We start from the raw sequence: 20,252 nt of genomic DNA on the forward strand, positions 1-20,252 counted from the left end.
TTTACTAGAGTTGTCAAAACATGTATTTATTATTCCACTAGAATAATATGGCTGTATCTTGAAAAGAATAATGCATTTTACTACAAATGATTGTATCCCTTTAAATTGTGTTTTTTACTGCTGTATACAGTATAAACAGTGCTCCCTAGTGGTTCTCATTCTAGTATTATACGCATAGACTGGATGCAGATGCAGAGAATAAGAATCACTGTGAGGCAGGCCAAGTACACATTCATTCATTGTATTCATTGTAATACACTATAGCTTTATGAGAACTGTCCCTTTCAGTGGTGAATTGTTGTATTATACGGTAAGCTCTAAGGGGTCTTTCGAAAATTTGCATCGTCATACCTAAAAAAAATAATTTAAATATTAAATAAACCCAATAGGATTGTTTTGACACCAATATGGAGTCACCCAGCTTTGTTAGGATCAAGGTGATGTTGTATTATTAAAGAGAAAAAGGAAATTATTTTAAAAAATTTGGATATGATTAAAAAAAAGTGTGTATGGGAGATGACCTTCCTGTAATTCTGAGCTTTCTTGATAACAGGTTTCCAGATAATGGATCCCATACCTGTACATTTATTTGCAAAGCTTCAATACACCCAGGAACAAAGTTAAGTTGCCAGCAAAACACTGACAAGCTGCAGCATCAGATCAGTGACTGCTACCATGTTAATTAACACCCAATCTGAGATTCGACTGTCTCCCACCACTTTCTTTATTTTTATATAATTAATCTAATTGGCAAACATTAGAATTACATCTTGGAGCACACACCAGCAGTTAAAATAAATCCTGGCACTATGCAATCACATATTATAAAGCAGAAATATGGTATAATTGATTATAGGTAAAAGGAAATGACAACTACATTGTGTGTGAACTGCAAGTGATAAGGAGGACTTATAAATGCCTGGAAATCTTGAAATAATAAGCAAAGTATCTGATATGATATCTGATTCATCATGTCAGGGAAAAAGCTTAATTCCTGGGTAGGATTAAAAAATCCAACTTCTTCTTTCTTGTCAACAATCTGCAATCTAGCTACAGTATATTTCATGACAAAGATTAGTCAGTCATGAGCAGATCAAAGCTTTTTGTTACTAATGCTTTATTAATTGATTGTAAATAAAATGTGAATTCTCTTTTTTTTTAAATTTCCTTTTTGATCAATATCATGCAAAGCATGATTGTATTAATAAATACTGTAACTGGTTAAATTAATTGTGTGCAGGCTGCAGAATGCAAATGGCAGTCAAGCCAGCACTTTCTCTTCAGTAATGTCATCATAAAGTGCTGGCTTGATGGTAATTTCCATTAGGAAACCTGCATCTTTGCTGTTCTGTTTGATGCACACAGAGTAGTAAGATGTTTCCACTTACTTGATAATATAATCAATGGTAATTTAGGTTCTACTACCTCAGACTACACAGCTGCAAGCCATAAATATAGCGTGGATGCCTAAACTCAAAGAATCCTGTACTATATACCTAACTGTTTCCAAAAGCTAAGTACAAGTCCTTTAGTACTAGTGCTTTGGACTCCTTTAAAAAGACTACAAATCAAGGTGTCATAAACCAATACTCAACTCACACCTAATAAAGTGACCGTTGTTTTTTTTGTAAACTGTAACTATTAGGTATTAATAATACTTATTAATAGGTATTAATTATGATGACTATGTATTATTTTAAAGGTTGTAATCAATTAACCATAGTATTGAGGGCATTATCTTACTCTGAGCCAGTGCTGTCCAATTTCTGGGGTAAAGAGGGCAGGAATTTTTCTGACCTACGTGGTGGAGGGCTGATAATGGAAGCCTGTGTTGACCACTCCCCTTTTTAAACCACACATTTGTTATCACAACAAATGTTAAGATGATACCCACATTAAAGTTGGTAACACAACAAAAAACCAAATGGTTGATGCTCACTGCAGGGATATTACCCAGTACTCATATGTGAAAAAAAGTTTTTCATATTAAGACATACCCTTAAATCCATAGCACAGCAACCTCCAGCACATGATTAAACACCTTGGGTACCCCCTAATAAGCATGTCCAAATGCTAACAAACCCCACCAGGCTCAGGCCCGGATTTGCGGCAAGGCCGCATAGGCCCGGGCCTAGGGCGGCAAAAAAATAGGGGCGGCATGCCGCCCAGCCGCATTATGGGGACGCATGCGTCCCCATTCATTTACAGCAGCTGCGCCGGCGCGCTGGGAAGGGGAGGTGAGGTGGGCGCTAGGACCGCGCGGCCGCCTGGTCGGACCGCGCAACCTAGGGGCGCGCCTCATTTAAATCCGGCATTGACCAGGCTCATCTCTATAAATGAAGAGTATGGCACAAGTGGAAGAGTATGGCACAACGCCAGTCTAGGGCAGGCAGAATTTGGCACACGCAGGCAGAGTAGAGCAAGGTAGGAGACCTATCAGGACCAATACACTCTACTATACTATGTACAGTGACAAAATGCCCTACAATCTGTGGTGGGTGAAGAACAGGAGAAGAGCTCAACATGCACCTGTCAGCCACCCGCAAAGAAGTGTGCAAGGTTGGGTCCCGCGGGTATTGGGTCGGAACGCACATCACTACCGTGATTGTGGGGTTTTGCACATGCGAGCGTGCAGTTCAAGCATGCCGAGAGCAATAATTTGAGCATGCGCACAAGTGTCAATTTGTGCACTTTCAGCCAGCGCCACGCCAGCCAAATCGCCTAGGGCACCTGGACCTGAACAATACAGGTTCTGACAGCTGTGAATAATACATTGGATTAGTGTGAACAATCCAGTGCTTTAACAGTCTGAATCGGAGGTGTGAACAATGCAGGGGCCAGTTGATCTCAGTTCTCATATCATTTAAAGTTTACATAAAGCATTTATAGCAGAGGGCCACACAAGGTGGGCCATGAGCCATCACTTCTCAAAGCTATTTTTACACTTAAGACAATTTGAATAAGGCAGGTACATTAAAGTCGTATGGACGTCTTTATTAGAGATGTTGGTGCAAATGCTTGAAGTGGCCACTTTTTATCACAAATGTCCATGGAAGCATAACAAAGATAAAAGAGATCATCTAATGTCCTAGACTTGAGCCCACCCTAAAATGAATGTTCCATGTCCCTCAAATGTCTGGAGAAAAATGGTAACACACAAAGTTTAATAGTTAGGACTTTCTGGCAGACATAATATGACTGACATAAGATTAAGGAAGATGTATCTTAATTTTAGCAGTTTGCCTGGTCTGATGTGGCGATATAAACTCTGGAAAAAAAAATTCGCACTTTACTGAATTTGCGAAATAACGCCTGACGATAGAGTGCAAATTAACGCTAGCGACGGCCTCGTTTGCTAGTGAATTGTCCTCTACACCTGTTAGTGAATTGGCGATATCCCTGCGGATGGGATTTCTGGCTAATTGGTTTTCCTTTAAGTCCTGGGGCAAGTTATAAAGCTGCCACCTTGCTTGCCTGTCTACATGCCTTTCTGTTATTTTTCAAGCTTCAGCCTGGCATGAGCAATGTCCCCTCTCTAACCTGTGCACAAACCATATGTGTTCCCTACACACATTACAAAGCATTATGTGATAACAAATTAGACTAGTCCTTCCTCATGCCAAGCCACCACACTAAAGATTAACTTTCTTTGTTACTAAGTGCTTACTACATGCACAGCTAACAAACATTAGTGGGGTGTGTGGATGTGATTTCTAGATGTTTTCTTTGTTACGGTATATTGGAGTATATAATAGGTTGCTATTATGTTTTCCCATTGCCGTTGTTTAAAAGGAAACATACGTGTATGATCTGTTTACAATCATGGTAATAATTGAATCTGTGAAAGGATAACAAGTCTAGACATGAGGAGCACAGAAACTGGTATAAAGCTTCTTCTGCCCATTATACAGCAACATCTCAACTACATCTCAACTCCAATTGAGGGTACAAAGGAAGAATTTCACAACCCCTTTCACAAAATGTAATATCATCATTTAAAGCAGCCGCCGCTGTCATTCTCGCAGCTCAGTGTTCCAGCTGGCAGCTCTGCATAATGGAAAAGTAGCCATCAATTTCACTGTTGATACAGTATAATACATTGCTTTCCTCAGAAACAAACTTTTTTTTCCATGCAAAGTTTTTCTTGTCAGTTTTGAAAAATAATAAGATACAAGTCTAAACGACTATCTGTTCATGCATTTATATATATGATGATAATTTCCCCACACACGGTGGAAACGCAGATACTGTAAATAATTTTGTATAGTCAAAGAGGCAGTATCAGGGGCAAGCTTTCTTAGTTAAGCCTGGCCTTTCGAGTGTTAAACACAGCACAGTGCTCGGCATTTATTTATTAAGCAGTATCTCATTTATAGGGAAATTAGTCTCCTATTGCACAGGCTTGTGTTGTAGAACTGTTCTGTTATAACTATAACTATTACCATTGCTAGTTTTCTGGAAAAAATTTCAAAGAATGTGTAGCATGTCTGAGAGTGTGTATTTCAGTGTGTTTTTTTAATGTAACATGATAGCAGAGGATTTCTGCAGCGCTCTTCACCATGGTTACTGTTTCTATGGGTCCAGCCTCTCTTCTCCTCTTGCTGCCATGGTGACTGTATCCATGGCACAGCAGTAAGGATGTTACTAGGGAGGGAAGGAAGACAATGTGCAATGAATAGATTTATACAGAGTGTAGAACGCTTTTATACATCGTGCGTTTTAGCTATTTATGGGAGGTGATAGTGCATAAATAAATACATTTAACACAACATTCGAGAAATAGAACCTAACATCTTTTTAAACATATTGCTGCATGAAATCAGACAGGTATTTTTTTAAGTCTAAAAATTAAATATGGACGAAGCTTTCTGGGCACTAACAAGTTAACTGTGTTGTGCTTTTGTACACCACACCTCAGACCCACCCCCATGTAAATTTGTTCTCCCAATGCTCCATCTCTTACTATTCTCTACCCCTCTGCAACCCTTTGACAGCACAAGCAACCCCCCCACCCATTTAAACAGCACTTCCTCTCATATACCTATCACACCTACATCCCATCCAACTCCCTTTCCAGGTGTATCCACACCCCTTGCTTTTCTTTACTGCCATACCCACCCTGCACAACCACTCCCCTTAACACCTCCCCAAAGGATTCAATTTTTATCTATACAATCTAGTTAAAACCAATCACTTCTGTCCAATACACTAATTTCTCTAGAACGCTACACTCTCACCACTTTTTCCTACCCTGTATCCTGTTAAAACCATTCACACCTGACCCCTGTCGAAGCCTCCACCCCAATATTCCATGTTTCCCAGCCCTCCAACCTCAACCAAAATGCAGCCTTTCCAAACCACCCCTCCAGCCCTCTGCTCCCTTAAAACATTTAACAACCCTCAATTCCTATTCTAGCCTACCAGTACCATCACTCCTATCATTTGCAAACCTCCACCCCTTTCAGCTATTGCAGCCTGCATCTATATCAACTGTTAGGTGAGTACGAGTCATGGGAGCAGATTCTGATGTTGTCGTGTCTTTTGCTAAATGTGTGTGAGTATTTGTTTAGAATCTGTACAAAGAAAGATCTACCATTTATTCATCTGCTGCACGGACATTATGCATTGTGTGAAGTGTTAATTCATTTATCTTTGTTGCTTGGAATGAGAGCATTTTTCATAGCTGCTGTAATTTTGTTCCTGTGCTGCACGCATTATTATTTTGTCCAGCTGTGTGTACAGATGTGTTCTGTGCCCGTTGTGATATGCTGTTCATATGTTTATACACACACATACATTTTTTGTGAGTGTCTGCATTTATAAAAATCTATGTTATACACCTGTATTTATCAATTTAAATCTATAGCTAGTTTTTATGGTATTTATTTCTGTGTCTGGGGAAAGTCATAGCTGTGATTACTAATATGTAAAAATAAGATTCATTTTGTGATACCATTTTAATTACAGTGAGAATGTACTGTATATTCTGCTGTTTATTGTAAACAGAGCTGCAAGATGTTTATTTATGCATTCAAAGATCCAAAGGTGGGATACATTTGAAAGCCAGTTGTTAATTGTGATTTAATAAATAAAGGGTCAAATAATTACACAGTAGCACCTGCAATCACAAAAACACATCACTTCATATCACCTGATTATTCACACAATAAATATGTGTTTGTGTATATTTACCCCACTATGTTTCCTTTTATCAATGTATCTATATATATATGTCATGTTTTTTTCTGTATAGTTCAATGCTGCTTGAGATTCTCCAGGAGAAATAACCAGTGAAGGCGCATATCAGAAAGTCTGGAATAGTGACTTTCAGAAAATGTTTGGAAGGCAGATCCATGGCACCGTATAATAGATGACTTGGAAAAGGGAAACCTGCAGTTGCAGATTGGAATAGACTGTTTGCAAAAGCCAATTTTAAAGGGAAACTTTCAAAGGAATTCTTGGAAGAATCAAGAGCAACTACAGGAAAGCCAAAAAAAACAGTGCTGGGGCTCCTAAGAAAAGCATACATTAGAATTGACAAATATTGGCATTGCCATCACCTGTGTCCCATGATCTTCAATATATTGTCTGCATTGTGTCAGTCATGAATGTGTGAACTTCAGGAGAAGAACAAAATATGCTTGATGTACAGGGCAGGTAATTGTGGAACATCCTGGTGGACTAACCAATAGTGAGACCGGCTCATGCATGTTCAGCGGAGGAACATTTGGGTTTTCAGATGGCGGTTGTTATATGGGGGACTGGCAGGATGGTCGGGCACATGGTTATGGAGTGTGCAAAGGTCCTACAAGACAGGGGGAATACAGTGGCCTCTGGAGTAATGGCTTTGAGTCTCTGGGAGTTTACACCTGGCCAAGTGGAAACACATATCGTGGATACTGGGACCAAGGCAAGAGAAACGGGCTTGGAGAGGAGCACAAAGGTCGTTGGCTGTACAGGGGCGAATGGACACATGGTTTAAAGGGGAGGCTTGGTGTGAGAGAGAGTCTGTCTGGAGCAAAATATGAGGGACTATGGACAGATGGACAGCAGGATGGATATGGGATGGAAACTTACTCAGATGGAGGTAAGCAATACAGATAATTTGAAAATAAAATAAATTGACTTTGTGATAAAGAAAATGGATAATCAGTTAGATTCCATGTTTGCTAAAATGGCAACTGGAAAATCAACTTTATTGCTATGCTGCTACATTGTTTTAATTGGCAGAACCAGCAGTGAGTGCAGAGGATGTGAGTGCAAGTGACAGTTACTGCTTTCATTAGCAATTACATTTACAAATAACTATAATTATAAAACTGAATTTGAAGTTGCTTAAAATTCTATTTACTTTCATTACTAGATTTGTTGTTTGGTTTTATAATCCCTTTAAGGTGTATTAGTAAAATGTGCTATGAGTATTATATAATGGAAATGTGGCAAATTATTTTGAACACTATAAACGGAAGACATGTGTTAATAAATCACTTTTTATTATTTCCAAATAGGTACATATCAAGGACAATGGCAATCCGGTAAGCGCCATGGTTATGGAGTGCGTCAAAGTGTTCCCTACCATCAGGCTGCCCTCCTACGCTCCCCTCGTACACCAACACTCAGTTCCTTGCCTCACTCCCCTGATACCCACTGCCCCACTGTTCCTAGTCTTCTTCCGGGAAGCCCAGCCTCTGGATCCCGAGGGGGATTTGTCTTGAAAGTCAGAGGGGTTGGTTCAGAATCTCATGGACCTGGTAGTGGTGGAAAGCCCAAAAAAAGGAGCTTCTTCTTTTCACGCTCGCTCATTCTAAGTGGGTTTCGATTGCATCGAGGGTCTGATAATAAGACTCCCTCAAGTGGTCGAGACAGCCAACGTAGTTCCCTGCGAAGTGAGTCAAGGGGCGCTGGGGGTTCATTGGGCTCTAGTGCTAGTCAAGATGGTTCTAGTGCAAGTGTGGCGGACACAGACCCAGAGTTGCCAATAGCTGCTTGGGAGACCGAGATATTTGCAGGCGAGTGGAGAAGTGACCGACGCACTGGTTATGGTGTCAGCCGCAGGTCTAATGGACTCTGCTATGAGGGAGAATGGCTGAGGAACCGCCGACATGGTTATGGTAGGACAACCTTTCCTGATGGCTCACGAGAAGAGGGCAAGTATAAGATGAATATACTAACCAGTGGCAAAGTTAAAAGTCTGTTCCCACTAAGAAGAGGCAAAGGTCGAGAGAAGGTGGAGAGAGCAGTAGAAGCTGCAAGAAGAGCAGAGGGTACTGCCAGACAGAAACAGGAAATGGCAGTGGCCAGGTAAGAGGTTATGTCAGACTCATTGTAATGAGTATGTTTCTTGCTTTCTCTCTTGTAAGAGTTGCCACTGAGGTAATAGGTAATATAGTGAATAAATGAACCCCTCTTGTAAAATATAAGGATATTATAAGTTACTGAGGAGTTTCATGACCATATAAAAGTACAAACCGGAAGGCCGAGTGTTTTTATACAGGTCATGGAACTCGAGGTAACTTCTAATATCCTCAGATTTTGCAACTGGGGGTACTTTTATTTATTATAATACACAAGTTTCAGTGAGTCATGTGACAGAAATTACATCAGAACTCACCGTTTATAACTGATGACATCAGAACTCGCCGTTTATAAGGATATCATTTACAAGATATTCATGGCTTTTGTGTATTATATATATATATATATATATATATATATATATATATATATATATATATATATATATATATATATATATATATATATATATAAACTACACCCAAATATTTTGGTCCAGATTAGAACCCACATACCTTGGGAACAATGCTGTTTAAAATACACTAGGTTCAGTGTTAATGCTTGTCACTTCGTTTTGTGTGTTCAATATAATTGTAATTATATTTATGCTTATTCATTTTGTAAAACAACAATTGTTTGGTGAAGTGGGGTTTAGGGTTACTAGAGATGCCTCCCTGTACAGTCAATGAGAAGTAACCCTTACTACTTTTAGTTCTCTATGGCCAAAAGTGTATGATCACCAGCCTGTCCTACATTTAATTTTTAAAAACAAGGGTATTAGTATGATTTTGGTCATCCCTTTGACTCTAAAAGAGCCTCTAATGTTCTTGGATGGTCTTCACGCGGCAGTGGAATATTATTGGTGAGATTTGTTTCCCTTTAGCCACAAAAGCATTTGTAAGGTTGGGCACTGATGATTGGTCACTAAGGTCTAGATTGTAGTCAGTGTTTCAGCTCATCCCACAGTTGGAGTGAGGTGAGGACTTTGTGCAGGCCAGCCAGGTTCTTCCACTCCTGTCTCGCCATATTCATTCTGTGCAGACCTCACTTTGCACAGAAAGGGCCTTCCCTGAAAACATTGCTACAAAGAAGGAACCAGAGTATTGGCAAAAATGTCATTGTACATGGCAGTATTAAAGGAGAACTAAAGCTTATCTAAATAAGCAGGCTAGAAATGTTGTACATTATGTTTTGTGGTTCTGTACCAGCCCAAAGCAACAACAGCCCTTTAGCAGGTAAGATCTGTGCCAGGGGCGTAACTATAGAGGAAGCAGACCCTGCGGCTGCAGGGGGGCCCAGAAGGTATAGGGGCCCCATGAGGCCCTAATTCACATACAATTTCAATAAATATTGGAGAAACAAGTCAACCTCTAAACATTTTGGGGGCCTGAAAAGTAATTTGCTGTGGGGCCCAGTAATATCTAGTTACACCACTGATCTGTGCCCCCAAAAATGCCCCTCACTGAGCTAAGGGACTGACTGTAATGTTACAATATAAGGCTAATTAGTCATTAATACAAATAGTTGCCACTTGGCAGTGCAACTAGCATCAACATTTAATAATCAACCTTGTTGAGCTTACATTACAGGCCATGCTTGATAATTTGCAACAACCCCTAATCTTAACTTCTCAACAGCTGCTCAGAGCCCACTGAGCATGTGAGTGTCGCAGACACTAGCCAAGATGGTGACCCCCTGTGACAAGTTTGAAGTCCTTGATCATGCTGCTATTGACAAGCTGAAACTTTACGCCGGTGCGAAAAGTTCACTATATACAATATGGCATTTTTAGTCAGATTAATGTTTAGGATTTAGTTCTCCTGTAAGGTTGCATTCACTGGAACCATCAATATACCAGTGCAGTTAGCCTATAACAACCCTCATTTTTCAGCTTGATTGGTTGCTATCGGTAACTGATGGTTTCTGGTTGTTTGCAGTTGTCGACTGCACAGGAGAAATGTAGGATGTATTGGTAAATGAGTCCTTTATGCTAATAGAACTCAGGGTATTCTGGCTGCCACTTTGTTCGGTCAGAATCCAGTAATGACTGATTCCCTTACAACTGTATGTAAAAAATGCTGCATATATGTCAAACCACTTCTGCTTTAGGAAGAATGTAAACTATAATTTTCTATGTCTGCAGACAATCATGAAAACACGGACTATTATAGTCAACCTAATTTTGCTCCATCTATGATCAGACATATGTGTTTTTATTGGCCATCTTATAACTACAACAATGTAGATGTGCTTGTGGTGTTAAAGCAAGCAACGTTTTGTATCAGCCTGCAACATACTTATATAAGATTAAAGACAAACTAGCCATATGCTTACATTTTGTTATCCTCTTTTTGTTATCCTTTTTAACCTTTGTTGAGTTGAAAGTTAAAAATGTTCTAGCATTCACTTTCTTACATTCTAAAATTGGATCTGACTTATTGCAGGGAAATCTCATCAGTTGAACTGGAATACTATTTTTAGTTTAAGTGCTTGGTTGTGGCATGCAGGTGCTCCTACATTTCCTGTATATCACTTTAATATTTTACAGTGTATATGTCCCTGTCAGGTGTCCTTTTAATGTCTCTATGGTTTCACCATGGGTCATTGAATGTCTCACTTTGTACCATAGTAGAATATAAAGGAACAGTAACACCAAAAACTTAAAGTGTTTTAAATGAATGACAATGTAATGTAGTGTTGCACTGCACAGGAATAACTGGTGTGTTTGCTTCAGAAACTCTACTATAGTTTATATAAACAAGTTGCCAAGTAGCCATGGGGGCAACCATTCAAAGCTGAAAAAGGAGAAAAGTCACAGGATACACAGCCAATAAAAGATAAGCTCTATATTATACAATGGGATTCTTCAGAACATATCTGTTATCTACTGTGTATCCTGCGCTTGAATGGCTGTCGTCATGGCTACACAGCTGCTTGTTTCTATAAACTATAGTTGTGTTTCTGAAGCAAACTTACCAGTTTTATCTGTGCAGGGCACAAGTACATTATGTTGGCATTTCTTTAAAACACTTTCATTTTTGGTGTTACTGTTAAACAGTGCATTGTAAATAGTTGAGCTATTCAGGGATACAATAAAAAGAAAAAGTCACCTTATAATTTACAGCAGCACTTTTTACCTCCAACAATGCCTTTGTCAGTGGCGGAACTACCGGGGGAGTAGGGGGTGCGAGTGGGCCAGGGCCCGCACCCCCTCAGGGCCACCCGGCAGCTCATGCTCCACTGACAAATACGGCCAAATGCGGCTGAACGGAGGGGGGCGGGGCCCGGCTGCGCGTCACGCACCAGGGCCCGCCCCCTCAAGTGACGCTACTGGCCTTTGTAGGGGGATGTGGCTTCTGCAGGTTTACAGTAAGCAGAGTGCTGCCTCCTTCAGAGGTGCTTGCTGAATTGCTGGAACATTGAGCTATATATGTTGGAGAAATAGGCATTCTCACAAACACATAAATATAACCTGCCTTACGGTCTAGTGAAAATAACTAGTTATTCCACTTTTACTGGAAGGAAGAAACAATTTAGGTCTATTTTTTGTTTTCTCTTTCTGTGCTGGCAGTGTCCTGGATGAAAGAAAAAATAGACGTTGGATTCTTCAATGATGATGAACTAAGGGGGAAACTGGGGAATTCCAACCAGCAATCACACATTGAGCAGATGTGTTTCTGTTGTAATAGTTAAAAAAAACAGTTTTCTATGGACAGAGGTTGATTTTTGCATTTGGAGAGGGTATTTATAGATATTTTCTAAGCAGATTCCTCCATTGAATTCCAGTTTCCTGTATTATACCATGGAACACATGGCTGAAGTGCAAATTCTACATATACTGCATATAATGCCCCCAGAGCACATGGTAATATAAAATACAGTATCAGTTTCATGTATAATAATTTCAGAGCACACAGCAGAATAAATGCAGTGTCAACAGCATGTGTGATAACATCCATTCTTTTTGTTTACCAACTGGCCTAAGCATAAAGAAATGGTTGTGCAGGCTGGAAGACTTATCAAATCATAATATTTCTTACTAGGTTATTGCTGTAGTCTAAAGAATTTGATCAAGACCAATAAGTAAAAGCATGTTAAATACAAAAAGAAGTCCCAGATGCTGCCGAGGGTTTGCAGTGGGTCCTGAAAGATGCACAATTTTACTTAAAGTGGACCTGTCACCCAGACACAAACATCTGTATAATAAAAGTCATTTTCAAATTAAACATGAAATCCAATTTCTATTTTTTATTAAAGCATTCATAACTGTTGTAAACTCATTTAAACATCTCAGCTGTCAATCTGGCATAGAGGCGGGGCAGAAAATTACTTTCACTTTCCATTCAGCACTTCCTAGAAATTGTTGCTCTCCCCACATTCCCGCAGTTCTCTTCACCATTTAATTGTGTAGCCAGTGCATGGGGATGGACATCAGGTCCCCCATTCTGGTGCACAAACAAGATTCTGAGACGATGCAAAGCTTGTCTTAATAACAGTGTCCACAAAATGGCTCCTGACTGCTTGCTATAATTATGAATTCCCAGACTAAAGGAAACAAGATTCAAATAATTTATGTAGTGTAATTAAAGTTCATTTTGCTTGACTGATGTGGTAAAATAGGATTATGAACAATTTTTTTGGGTGACGTGTCCCCTTTAATGTATTGAATTGAATGATATATATTGAATGTTTAGAAAACTTTTGCTTTGGGGGCCTGTACCTACTGGTCATTGTGCATTGTATATCTCTTCAAGGCATGATTTATTACTTTATTAAATTAAGCTGCATTGGTGCTGAGTAAATTATTTGGCACAGACAAGCTTATCCTTATTTTGAAGCACCTTTGAAATAAGGCATTTTATCAATATTAAGGGAAATAAAGTACCTCTTCTGTTGCTTCTGACAATGTGTTCAAGTTGTGCTTTGGCAGCTCTGACTGTTCATGGCATTGCCAATGAGTTTGTCTCTCTATTGCTTTGGCTGGCACTTGCCTTCTTCTTCATGAGTGGAGGACACATCAATTTAATCTTTTCTCTGTTTCCTTTTTCTGGCCATGCAGTTCTGTTTCTCACTCTGGCAAAGTAATTCCATTTGTCTTTCCCTGGCAGAGCTGTTTATCAGATTTCCCTCTCTCCCTGGCAGTGCTGCAGATGCCCGCCTTCAAGCTGACGCAGCATCTGTAGCTGCTCAACAGGCTCTGGAAGCTTCTCGAGCTGCACAGATTTTGTCTCAAGACCTAGAAGAATTGCTGGAGACACCAAGTAAGTGTCTGTGTGTACAAAACATGTACAGTACAAGACCATACATGTACTTATCATTAATAAAAAAAGTGAACAGAATTTATGAAGTTGCATGACATGAACACTGAATTTTCATGTGCATAACAAACCTTACTAAAGGGCTGACCATGTTTCAGAAGCAGTAAGCAATTTCACCAAAAATTGCAATGATCTGATTAGAGATTTGTTAAAAAAAACTCAGTTGTTGTTTGGATAATGTACTACATGTAATGCAATTTCTTCACAATGTATACATTTTTATGCGTTTTTAACATTTTAAAAATGATTAAATGAAAAGGTCACCTAGAGTTGAAATTGAAAAGAAATTCACATGAGACAAGGGAGATTTTTCATTTATCTACTCACCCATTTATCCTGAGTACTTCCATTTCCATTTAAGAACATTGATTGACTTGCACTATCATGAGAAGCATTTGCTTCAGTCAAATCAAGTATCCTGTCTACTAATTGATGTTCTGTTTCACCTGACCTGGGCGTTTTCAGTTTATTAAACAGAATAACATTACAAACACTGTTAGCAAAGTTTAGCAACCAGTGCGATGTCGTAAATGAACTGTGGAAATCTGTAAGGGTTGAAAAAAAAAGTAAGAAAGGAAGGGTCACACCAATTTTTCTTGACAATCGAAAGACCTAATGAGAATCTTTGGAGACTATTAATAAAGGGGCAACAAATATATTCTAGTTGCAACACATTTTTCCTGGTCAATTTTGCACATCTGTAAGCTCCAATAATATATCATAGACCAAATGGGAAATCCCATGGCCATTCAATCTTTGCAGGAATTTTAAACAGACCAATTCAAGTATCCTAACAATTCAATTGAAACTGTAGGAAAATTTGGCTGATATAATCAAAATTGTCTTATCTTTTCAGGGATTCAATCCCTCAGAGCCCCAAAGGCAAAATTGGTCTGAGGTATCCAATCCCATTACTAAGCTATGTTGTATTGATTGTTTCCTCCCCAGAACAACTGATCATCAAGTTTCTATTGATCAATAACAAATCAGTCGGATTAATTATGGATTGTTCATTGCATTAATGAGTAACATTGATCTTTACTGACTGATCACAAATCACAATAAATTGACTAATAATTATCAATCAGTGGTATCAGAAGTTAAAAAAGGAAAAATGTGGCAGATGGAGCCAGCAGCACTGTACTCATAAGGAATATATTTGTTCATCAGGTGAGGTGTCTCTGTCTGCCACTTTGTATCTTGTTTTACCCTGATGCAGACCCTTAGGGTATATTCTCTATGTGAAACTTTCTTGAAGATTAATTAAATATTGTGCAATTGCTCTGCATTTTTTCTGTGATTAACTTGGAGCTGTTAATGGGTCATCTCCATGAATTATCATTTCACATTGCTCATTCATTCTCTTACATTATGTGCACTCCCTGCCTCAATTGATATAACTGAGTTGTAGACATGTTCCCAGGGAATAGCTATCAGGACAAAATACCCAAATTGTCTCTAAATAAAGTAGCTTGATTATGGGACAACACTAGCCTTTAATGCAGACATCCATACACTGACAAACTACAGTGAATTTCATAATATCTTCTCAGAGACATGTCCATGTTTCTGGGCAGGTGTGCAAATAAAAATACCTTATATCTTGCCATGTATGATAAGCAAGCAGAGCTGTAGCTATCTAATTCTGCTAATAACATAAAAACACAAATGGCTCATTGACAATTGCAGGTGCATAAATGCAAATTGCCATGTTTTACCCACAACGCATCATTTTCTGGGAGTTAAGTTGGCCATAGACACAGAGATCCACTCGTTCACAACAAGGAGAATACAGACAGTCGGACCGAGGACTGCATCAACAAACTGAAATGGTCCTCGAACCAAGGGATTTTTAAGCCTGCCCGATCGATATCTGGCCGACTATGTTGCATGCAGCACATTTACAATGAGGATGATAATCAGCAACTGCTTTGGTAAATTATATGTTATGGAGGCCAAACACTGTAAGATTTGCTCATGTGGAGATCTCTTTCGTCTAACAGGCCCACCTTGGGTGGGCGATATCGTGGTAATGCAATAGTTTCGCTCTAGGATAGGAGAAACGAAAAGACAGAGCAACTTTCGATCCAACTGATTTTTGGCCAGGCATCGATCGGGGAGACCTGTCACCTGTCGGAGGGCCCCATACATGGGCAGAGAAGCAGCTGAATTGGGCTAAAGGACACAAATACAAATTTCTAATTGAATTGAATCTTGACCATACATTGTTGTAATGAAATCTAGCTTCCAAGTCATAAAACACTGAGCTCATGGCACATGCCTGTGTTTTTCAGGTAACTGAGAACAGCCTAAACCCTGCAGACATGCCTGTCATTAGCCTGTAATTTGTTTTCTGCCATAAAAAGCATATTCCATTTAAATTAATGACGGAATCCTGAGATTACGTCCCATGTGCTGCCTGTCAGCCTTATATATGACTGCTGCTTTATATGAAATAAGTACACACTGGTTTTAAGAATGAATTTTTTTACTGCATTTGCTAATTTATCAATTGATAGATATTTTCGAACTCCTCTGCTTTGCTGAATTCCAATTTGTGGTATACAGTTGTTCTTAATATGGAAGCAGCATTTTCCTTGCATTTAACTTACCTGAAGGCTCATTTAAAAATGCCAAAAAATTTCATGTTTTTACCCAAAAGTCAGATGTTTTGTATATAGAATAATAGCATAATAATGAGCACCCACTTATTAGTGTGTGCTGCAACTGGTACAGCCCACAAGGAGAAAAGCAAAGCAAGGTAGCCCTGGAATTAACACCTGCCTGAAGATGTTACCTCCAGGGTTCCCGTATTGTACAGGTATAAGATCCATTATTTGGAAACCCGTTATCCAGAAAATTACATAAAGGCTGTCTCCCATACACTCCATTATAAGCAAATAAGTAAACTTTTTAAAAATGATTCCCTTTTTCTCTGTAGTAATAAAACAGTACCTTGTACTTGAGCCTTACTAGTGCTTGATTAAAGCTCATTGAAGACAAAACAATCCTACTGGATTTATGTAATGTTTGAATATTTTTTTAATAGCTTTAAAGTATGGTTACCCAAATTGCAGAAAGATCCCTTATCCCTTAACCACAGGTTCCAACATTCTCAGGGCCGGATTTACATAGTGGGCACCCTAACCCCACTGCCGTTCATTGCCCCTGTCCCCTCCCCTTTATTCGTGCAAATTTTCTTTATCTGGACTGGAGCAATAGGGTTTGGTGCACAGGTAATTAAAAAAATGATTGTATGTCCAGCTCATCCCAAGTGTTTTTGAACCAATGTGGGTGTGGTTGGGCAGCATGCCGCCCCCCTAAAATCCTGCCGCCCTAGGCCCGGGCCTTTCCACAAATCCGGGCCTGAACATTCTGGATAACAGAATAACATTCTGGATAACAGGTCCTATACCTGTACTGCAACTGACTTGCAACTGGTTAAATTGTCGTAGTTATAATAATGTAATTCTAAGTCCATGTGCCCCTTTTTTTAGTAACTGTAGGCAACGGGGTGAGAACAGGAATCATTTATTACTATACGATCAGTTATAAAATCCAGGAACAGAGAGTCACAGTGACAGTCTCTAGAAATAAGAAACAGTTGGCAGCTATGGTATTAAAGCACTCAACATTCCCAGTCTCTGTTCTCAGTGGGTTCAGTACAGCATTAGCTGAAGAAGAGTCTCTGTACTGATTCAGCTAATTTTGGTCCCCATGGAGAGATACATTTCAGTTTATTCTGTCTGCTATGTCTTTGCAAAAGCAAAACATGATCATGCAGACTGGCTTCAGTGAGGTTTGTAAGGACGCTGATATTGGAAGAATAACCTATAAAATTCATAACCATACTTTATAGTGATGGGCAACAAAACCTATTGAATTGTCCTGTCTGCCATTACCCTAAGGGTGTCAGCAAACTGAATTAACATTAACTGCTTATTGCAATGACTTGCCGGTGTGATACAGTGTTATGAATTCTTTAATGATTCATATATAGGTCACTTATAATTAAGACTATTGCAAACTTTTTATCTATAGGTCTGTTGTCTATGAGTTCATCCTTGGCTTTCTTTGTAGGTTCCCTTTGTGTGCAGGATGGAGAGGAGATCATAGCGGAGGAAGGTATACCATGGCTTTTGCAGTGTCCACAGTTGAGTCATGATGCAACCCCTTTATCTGATGGAACCCCTGAGCCCAGCTTGCCTCCCAGTCATCCTGATACCCCACCTGGTTTCAGTTGCACCCAACACCCGGAAGCAACTCTATGCCCGCCAATTCAGGAAGAGGAAGATAACTCCACTGAGGTGGGAACCCCTGTGCACCTTCCTGATCACTCACAAGAACAAATGCTGCCTGAGTCCCACCCTCCCACGGGACTGAACAATCCCAAATCCAGCATTGACTCTGTGGGAGAAGTTGATTTGGGGGAGATAATAGAGTCTCCCCAAAAAACAAGTATGCAAACGGTAATGGGCACATTCTTCTACTTCATTATTTATTTATTTCTTGCTTCAACTTTCTTGCCTGCTTCTTCTTCTTCCATTGTCCATCCCTGATTTATCTGTTTCTATTTCTTGCAGGATGCTGACCCTCTTGTGGTGGCTATCGTGCTGTTTATTGATGTCTCGCTCGCATTCCTCATCTCGTATTTTCTGACATGATGAGATGAAGGAGTGTCCCTTTTCTGACACTCACTCGCACTCTGTCTCTCCTTCTCTACCTCTCTTCCCTGATGTTTACATATAAAGGGCTCTATCACTTTCTATCATGCTCTATTTCAGTCTCTCTCTTGCTCTCTCTGTCTTTTTTGATTTGAGAAGCAGTCTCCTTAATAGTACAAAGTCAATATGGTCTATGACTGTTCAATATTCACCTTCCTTTTATCTCCGTCTTTCTGTCTTTTGTTATATAATCCTCCTCTGTTGTAGCCTCTCTTTACTTAATGTTTCTCTGTGTTCTCCTCTTCCTCTCTCTTTATCGTATCTTCTTTCAAGGAATGTAATGATCCTGTTCAGCATATCTGCAAGATTTTGCCTTTGCAGAGTAACAAAGCCTCCTACCCAGCATTCCTTTTCTTTCCTTTGCCTCCCACTCTTGCCTTATGCTCTTTGATATATTGCCTTCAACCATTCTTTGATGCATCACTCAGTCCCTCTTTGCCAATCCATTTAATATCCTGTGTGATCTTACACAACTCTCACCTTTAATTGTCCCAAATCCTTGCCCAGCGCTGCCCTGGTTATGCATTGTGCCTGCTTTTTTCTACAGATGTACAGTTTCTTTCTTGCTATGATGCCTGAATTCTCCTGCCCGTTCCCTCCTAGCAACTGAATTGTGCACCCTCTTACCTAAAGCTTGATTTCCCAGTCAGAGCATGCACTTCATTCCTATTTTTGTAGCAGTATTTTGCCTTCTTATGGAAATGCAAAAAAAAGAAAAAAACCTAAAAAAAAAAATAATAAAAGAAAAAGCTGGAATAATAAAATGAATAAAATACTAATATGTGTGTGGTGCATAATTAATTGACCTCTGCAGTGGAGCAAAAGGCTTTATATTTACCAAATATCATAAACTGTTAAGGCAGCCATACACAGGCTTGCTTTATATTGTGTATGACCAATCGGCCCACAGGTCAAACAGGTAGATATGAAAGGGCCATACTCTGCATGGACTTAATACTGTTGTTCCATTAGTCAGGGCAGTCCGCTTAATCGATCAGAATAATGGGAATTGACAGGAGCTGATGCATCTTTAGATTTCTTTATCTAACAGTATGTCATACTGACCCCCTTTAAGGTACTAATGGACCAAGGGCAAAAGGTTTTGTCCAGTGGATAAACATGAAGGGTCTGGTTGTGTTGGAGGATGTATTATGCAAAAGCCATCCTTGCTTTATAACACCCTGGTCAAGTTTTGCCGATTAATTAAAATCGCTGATAAGATTTTCAAACCTGCCTGATCCAGAAACTTGGATATCCATCAAAATTGTTGGGCCACCATACACACACTGAAAATCACTTTCTATGATTGTATCGATAAATGTATGGCAAGCTTTAGTTTCAATGAATAATAGTTACAAAACACTTTCCTTTTAAGAATTATTTTAAGAATTAATATGAAAGAAGATCTATGTGTCATCAGAGTGTGTTCAAGTGCACTGAATAACTCAACACAGTTTGTTTTAGTGTGGGTTAGAGCTCAGCAGCAGAGCTGAGCTCTAACATCCATCTGAATCTAATCCCTGATGAAAATTCTAAGTAGGGTTTATTGGCAAAAATGATTTCTGCTGTGGAGTGAATTCTTACAGCACATAAAAGAGATTGTTTGGTACAGTCGCTCCTACAGTTTCCAGTTTTTACAGTTTTCTGACTAAACAGAAAACGGATCATTTGGCTCTCTAAACTAGTTCCTAATTGGGCAACCTACGTAATTACTGAATTGCCTGGCCATATTTTTCTGTGTATGGATAGATTTAGGGTCTACTTTACTTTTTAGAAACTGGTTTGGGACCACTGAAGAGGGTGACAACATTTTACGGAATCTTGCAAAAAGTTATAATTAAAGATTCAGTTGATCAGTAGCTAACAACTAAGATTAAGCCTAATCTTACCTTGCATCATGTTTGTTTTGTTTGCT

At 39.3% G+C, this 20,252-nt stretch overlaps 1 protein-coding gene across 2 annotated transcripts; it reads left to right on the top strand.

Moving 5' to 3' along the window:
• Positions 1-5,009: 5,009 nt before the first annotated feature.
• jph4.S (junctophilin 4 S homeolog) lies at positions 5,010-19,119 on the top strand. Of its 2 annotated transcripts, none has more exons than XM_018243930.2 (6): positions 5,010-5,497; positions 6,254-7,087; positions 7,509-8,301; positions 13,438-13,556; positions 17,694-18,082; positions 18,197-19,119. In XM_018243930.2, the coding sequence occupies exons 2-6, from the start codon at positions 6,709-6,711 to the stop codon at positions 18,275-18,277; spliced, it is 1,761 nt and encodes a 586-aa protein (XP_018099419.1). In that variant the 5' UTR covers positions 5,010-5,497; positions 6,254-6,708; the 3' UTR covers positions 18,278-19,119. The 2 variants fall into 2 exon arrangements, with proteins under 2 accessions (XP_018099419.1, XP_018099420.1); XM_018243931.2 differs by lacking the exon at positions 5,010-5,497 and adding an exon at positions 5,498-5,554.
• The last annotated feature ends 1,133 nt before the right edge of the window (positions 19,120-20,252 follow it).

This window comes from Xenopus laevis, chromosome 1S, assembly GCF_017654675.1.
Source record: "Xenopus laevis strain J_2021 chromosome 1S, Xenopus_laevis_v10.1, whole genome shotgun sequence".
NCBI lineage: Eukaryota > Metazoa > Chordata > Amphibia > Anura > Pipidae > Xenopus > Xenopus laevis.